Here is a 6,090-nt window from a genome sequence, read left to right as displayed (position 1 = left end):
CCCGACATCCACTTAAAGGAGAAAGTTCAGGAGCTCTCACAGCATTCTATTCCCATGATGCCCGAACACATGGCTGAACCCATGGCAGAGATGCCAGATGCTAATTAAAAGTCTATCTCAGAGGGATGAAGAACATTAAAAAGAACAAATAGTTTGATCGATGGATATTAAGTATGCATGGATAGATGAAAGAATATATGAAAACGTGAGTAAATACATTCATAGGGAGACAAGGTTTCAATTCTTTGCTTGAATCTGGAATATATAACAAATCTGAATTTTTAAGCTTCTATAGAAGCTCATCATTCACTTCTAGGCATTACTCCTGTCTCCCAAATTTTCTGCCTCATACCGGAGATAATTCTTTCTACTGCGAGCAGAATGTGTGATTTGCCCCATATTACAAATGAAACTGGGTCAGTATGTATGAGGCATTTCTTAGTAGTATTCTAAAAAAGTTTATTAAGCAGCCATCAAGTGTCAAGCACACCCTGAGCATGCTGAGACCTGAAAGAAGGCACACAACACAGGAGCACAGAGCTTAAAGAATTTACTAGAAAGGAGGACTCTGTATCTTGGTTGTCAAAGTGTTATGGGAGGGTTTCAGGCTTCCTACAGGAAGAGGAGCCTCAGGTGAGTCTTGGAGGTTGATTAAGTACATCAGGGGCAGAGAAGAGGGACTCTCCAGGTGAGGGAAAGCACATCGAAGATACAGAAATAAGAGAGAGCGTGCACCAAGTGTTTTGCAGCTAGTTCATGGTGGCTGTGGTTTAGGAAGTACTAGATTGAAAGATCTATTTCAGCATATTTAATTAAAAATAAAATATGAATGACCAAATTGGAGAATTTGTGGAACGAAAAAAGAGGGATAAATTCCCCCAGAAGACAACATTTTGTTCCCCTCATCCACACCTTCCCCCCCAGCCTTCAGCTTTTACATGCTGATGACACCTAAATTTCTGATAAATATTATCTGCATCCACCCAGTTGCTTATGCCAAAAACTTGGGTTATCCTAGATAATGTCTCGGTTTCTCATCTCTGTTTCCAGTGGATGAATAAGCCTTGTTATTTCCACGAGCCTCGATCTGCCCTGTATTATCTATCACCAGACCACTACAATTCCAGGCATAACTAATATTTTTTCCTCTGCTGCAATCAGTCCCCTCCAGCTCGGTCTCCACTGTGCAACCAGAATGATCCTAAAATAGTATTTCTCAAGCTGTGCACACTGATCACTTGAGGGGCTTAGTAGAAAAAAAAAGTGCCGATACATAGTTCTCAACTTAGGCAATTGAAACAGAATCTTTGGGGGCTTCCCAGAATCCAAGAATGTGTACTTACATAAGCCCTGCCTCTACCCTTTCCTGCCATTAAAGTTGATGAAGCACCATTATGTGAGGCAGAGAAGCTTGAAGGTTAAGAGTAGATATCTTTAACCAGAATGCCTAGTTTTGAGTTCTAGCTGTGTGTCCCTGGGCAAGTAACTTAACTTTTCTGGGCTTCTGTCTCCTCACTGGGAAAACTAGGATAATAGTGAACTAGCTCTTAAGTCATCGTGAGGATCAAATGATTTGAAATGTAACTGGTAGCTTTTACCACTTCTCTTCTGCATCCTCACACGTGGGAACGCTGTACTTCTCCACCCATGTTAAATGTGGTCATGTGATTTACTGAGGCCAAGGAAGCATGTATGGAAGGAATGTGGGTCACTTCTGAAGAATCTTGGAGCAATGATTCATGGAAGTCCCTGTTAACGTGGATGTGCCCAAGACAGAAGCAGTGAAAGCAGTGAGGAAGGCTGAGTCTGGACATGGAGGACAGCTGCCCTGCTCTCTTATGTGAGCAAGAAATAAATGTGTGCTGTGCTAAGCTCCTGAGATGTTAGGAATTGTTAACACTGCATAGCCTAGCCCAGTCTAACTGATACAGCCTCAAACTCCTATAGTAACTGCTCAGTGATGGCTTTGGAACACAAGTCCAGAAACATGGTTCAAAGCAAGAGCAATTTTCCCTTTACTAACTTAAATTATCCACCAGATCATGTCACTCCTCTGTGGACAGCTCCTCAATTTGTCCTAATGGAATTTAAAATAAGATGTAAATCACTCACTTGGAGCCCACAGCCAGGCTTGCTTTGGCCTCCAGCCTTACCTTGGTCACTTCTCCATTCACTCTCCTGATAACAGGCCTCCTTTCAGTCACCACCCCCCACACATGACATGTGTCTTCATGACAGAGGGCCCTGGTACTTGACAAACCCTGGGCTTTTCCCATCTTCCTGTCTCCACTTAAACATCAACCCCTAGGAGAGGCATTTTCTGTCCCCACAGTTTGAAGCAGCAGCTCCTTGTCACCACTCCCCCTCCTCATTCCTGTCTGTGTCTTTCACATTATTCATCATGATTGAGAATTTTACTTGTCTGTTCATGAGTTTCTTATCTCCTCCATACCAGAAAGGAAATTCCATCAGTACAGAGCCCACATCTTTCTTGGTTATGGCTTTATCCTCAGAACTAAAACCGTCCCTGGTACCCAGCAGTATCAGATATGGAAGGACGGGGTAGGTAAAGAGGTAGAAAAAAAGGGGGAAAAGAGGTTGTCTTGGAATTAAATGATGGTGTTTCTGAACACTAAATATGACCTTACAATGACTATCCCCACCCCCAAATTGAGTTTGTAACAAAAAAGATGAACATTCTGAACAGTAATATCTTTTTTTTAATGAAATGGTGCTTTATTATTTTCTGAGAACAGTGTAAACTATCAATTAAGATAGAAGTGTATTTCTGCCAAAATAAGTCAATAAAAATTCACTTCAAAATTATTTTTTATTATAGGCAATGTGTTTTATAAACACAAAAATCCAGAATCTGAGTTACACCTTTTATTTAGAACATTTCACTCAATAAAAATCTGATAAACTTGGTCCAAGTGATAACACAATCCAAACTAAGGAAACTCCTGTAGCTTAATTAAATAAATTTAGATCACCACGTAAAGTCAAAGCCAAGTGTATTAGTACAACTTAAGAATGATGTGAATGGGGCTAGGCATAGGGGTTTATGCCTATAATCCCAGCACTTGGGGAGGCCAAAGCAGGAGGATCACTTGAGGCCAGGAGTATAAGACCAGCCTGGGCAATTAATAGTAAGACTATGTCTCTACAAAAAGTAGAAGAATTAGCAAGGTGTAGTGGCACATTACTTGGGAGGCTGAGGCAGGAGAATTGCTTGAGCTCAAGAGTTTGAGGTTGCAATGAGCTATGATGATGGTGCTGCACTCCAGCCTGGGAGACCCTATCTCAATTAAAAAAAAAATGATGTGACAGAATTAGAACCTCTGGTAATTTACCATTTATAAACACTACAACATACAGAATGTCCTTTCCTATACTTACTCATTAAATGTCACAGACTGAGAAATTTGAGACACAAAGGTAGGACGTGACTAATCACACATCCCAGTTATTGAAGATATTGAGGAGTTCTCTCAGGTGATTCTGGGTCAGGCTGTCTTGACTTGTCTTGTGCAAGTTTTCCTTCCCCTATGTCCTGCTTTCTCAGTTGGAATCATACACCATAACTGAAAGAGAACGGCTGAGGTCATCTGTTCACTCTCTTCCATTCCCTGTAAAGTCACCAAAAAACGATTTGTGTGGATTCCCAAATAGACATTACTGTTTAAATCCTTTGGATGAAGAGGGCTTCTTGCACCTGTGATGGGAAGCAAAGACCAGGAGATCCTAAGGAGAAGAGGCCGTCAGAAAACCTGGTGATCAGACAGACATTATTTTATTTTCCTGCTTCACAAGGAGGAAGACTTTTCCTGCTTCACAAAGAATTCTGGTTCTGGTTGTAAAGGATCGCGTCTACTTTTTGAAATTAGTTGTTATAGGGAGATGTTATAAGGCACAAGGAGTACACATTAAATCTAGGTTTCTTTTTTTATTTCTATTTTCAACTAGCAAATAATAAAACTCAAATTTTCCCCAAATATGTAGATTTTTCCTTTGTAAGCAAGAGACAGGGTCTATTAGATTTAATCTCATTTCCTCTCTGCTTTCTGGGATTTTATAGGCTCTTCTCAATACCTGAAGATAGATGGGCTCCTCAACCACTGGTAAACGTTTCTTTAGTGGCAGTTGTGCCTTAGCACTGCCTTTGCTGCCTAGTAGATTATAAATGAACAATAAAATTCTGGAGTGTCTTAGTCCCAAGTCAACTGTTTCTTCCGTTAAGCTTCCTCCTCACTCAGAATGAATGAATGAATCACTGAATGCATAAGTGAATCAACGAATAAGTGAATGAATGAATGAATGAATGAATGAAAGTTTGAACATTTACCTTAAAGAAAGCAACTACTGTTTTTCTGGTGCACATCCAGCTAAGACTAGAAAAGTTTAAGGTGAGATTTAGAAATGCAGCAAAAAGAATCCACATAGATTGTTTTGAATTTTTATTTGCTTACAAAAGAGAAGGGAAATAGGTTTGTAAAAATTTATCTTCATGTACAAAGTAATCCCTGTAGATGAGGAGAGGCAGCCCCTGGAACATACTGCTGAATAAATTGTTCATCAAAATTGGATCTCTGTGCATCAGAGCTGGTGGAAAGGTCATTATTTTGCATCAGTTAAAAATCACTGAAAAAAAAAACTAAATCTATCTTTAAAATTACCAAATTCACAAAGGTTATATTCTATTGCTAACACTTTGGATACCCGTGAAACCAGTTACCAAGTAATCTCAGAGTTGGACAGATCAATTAAACAAGAGGTAGTTTCTCCAATCATGTCCCTTTTTTCCTTTTCAGCAAAGTCATTCCCACCATGATAGGAATAAATGGTATAATCTTGATTCTCTTTGAATTCTCTTTCTGGTGGGGCCCCATTTCCCTCAAACACAATCATATCTGTTTTGTTCATCTTAGAACTTGAGAAAAGATTCCAGCATTTATTTTTCCCAATTCTTTTCTGAGCACTCTTTTCTGGAAAAACAAATTATCTATTGTGTTGTGAAAACAGTAAAGGGTAATCATTTCGGTGGTATCATAGATTAAGGGAATTTTTTAAAATATATATTTTTTTGTTAATAACAATAATATTAACATTATCCAAGGAGATTTAGGCTGCTGAAATGAGCCCCGGAACAGTACCATACAAACCATATGACAGTATTTTCTCAATTAAGGTTCCTTTAGAGTTCCTGCAGTTGATCTTCCAGTTTCTCCTGAGGCTATCAGATCCTGGGGCCCCACAGCTCCATGGCTTCCAGCTCATCTTGGACAGGGGTGAATTCTGGCTGATCCGGACGGGAAGCTAAAGAGGAAAAGTGGGGGTGGGGACTCGATAGGACCCAGAAACCATAAATTGATATTCTCCCCTCACACGGGTCCTGAGAGACACAGAGATATCCTGCTTGGGTAGAAAGCAGCAGGTGCCTTAACCCAGAACGCCCCTTGCACTTTCCCCAGGAAGTTTCAGACAGTTAGTAAAAGAAGAAAGGGAAGGACATGGTAAGAAAATCGTTAGAAAATTAGAATCACAGCCAACTGCTTAAATATCAAGTTTTATTTACAAAAGACACCCTGAAAACTCAGCAGAGTTAGAAAAGAAATATAAATGTTGAAAACCAATCTCATGTTAGAAGTCCATCACCAGGAAAAAGCAGGGAGGGTGGGGTGAGCAGTGAGGGAGATGCTCACCCACCTTGTGTGGAGGTGGGGAAGAGGAGGAGGCACCAGTGGGTAACTTTATTAGGGAGTTTGGGCTAAATTCTTGGTCCCAAATATAAACTTTTAACTAGGCTGACATGGAGCAGCCAATTTCCATTATAACTGAAATTTATGATTTGGTTAAGTTCCAAGGTTATCGCTCCATTGTGTTTAGAGCAGGGTGGGCAAGAAGTCTAAAGTGGGAAGGCGGGGAAGCTGGTGAGGAGGGGAAGCGGAGTGTCTGTTGTTAGGGGGACGGGCTTGGAGATGGTGGTCAACAGGACAGTTCTGTATCTATAGCCCAATGCCCAGGCCAATGGAAAGAGAGTGGAGGACTTCCACTTCAGTGCTGGTAATCATTGTAGGGGATCAGACCTTT

General features: G+C 40.5%; 1 protein-coding gene across 3 annotated transcripts in view; it reads right to left on the bottom strand.

Annotated features, from left to right (window-relative positions):
* Positions 1 to 4,440: 4,440 nt before the first annotated feature.
* The window catches only part of COL14A1 (collagen type XIV alpha 1 chain), a 239,651-nt gene continuing 238,001 nt past the window's right edge, over positions 4,441 to 6,090 (bottom strand). For 2 of the 3 annotated variants that reach the window (XM_053558381.1, XM_053558382.1), the window contains exon 48: positions 4,441 to 5,316. In XM_053558381.1, the coding sequence (XP_053414356.1) occupies positions 5,237 to 5,316 (80 nt within the window). In that variant the 3' untranslated portion in view covers positions 4,441 to 5,236. The other variant, XM_053558383.1, reaches the window with a different exon arrangement.

This window comes from Nycticebus coucang, chromosome 13, assembly GCF_027406575.1.
Source record: "Nycticebus coucang isolate mNycCou1 chromosome 13, mNycCou1.pri, whole genome shotgun sequence".
In the NCBI taxonomy this organism is placed as follows: Eukaryota; Metazoa; Chordata; class Mammalia; order Primates; family Lorisidae; genus Nycticebus; species Nycticebus coucang.
Note: the sequence above shows the minus strand (reverse complement) of the source record. Positions and strands in the feature narration are given on the sequence as shown.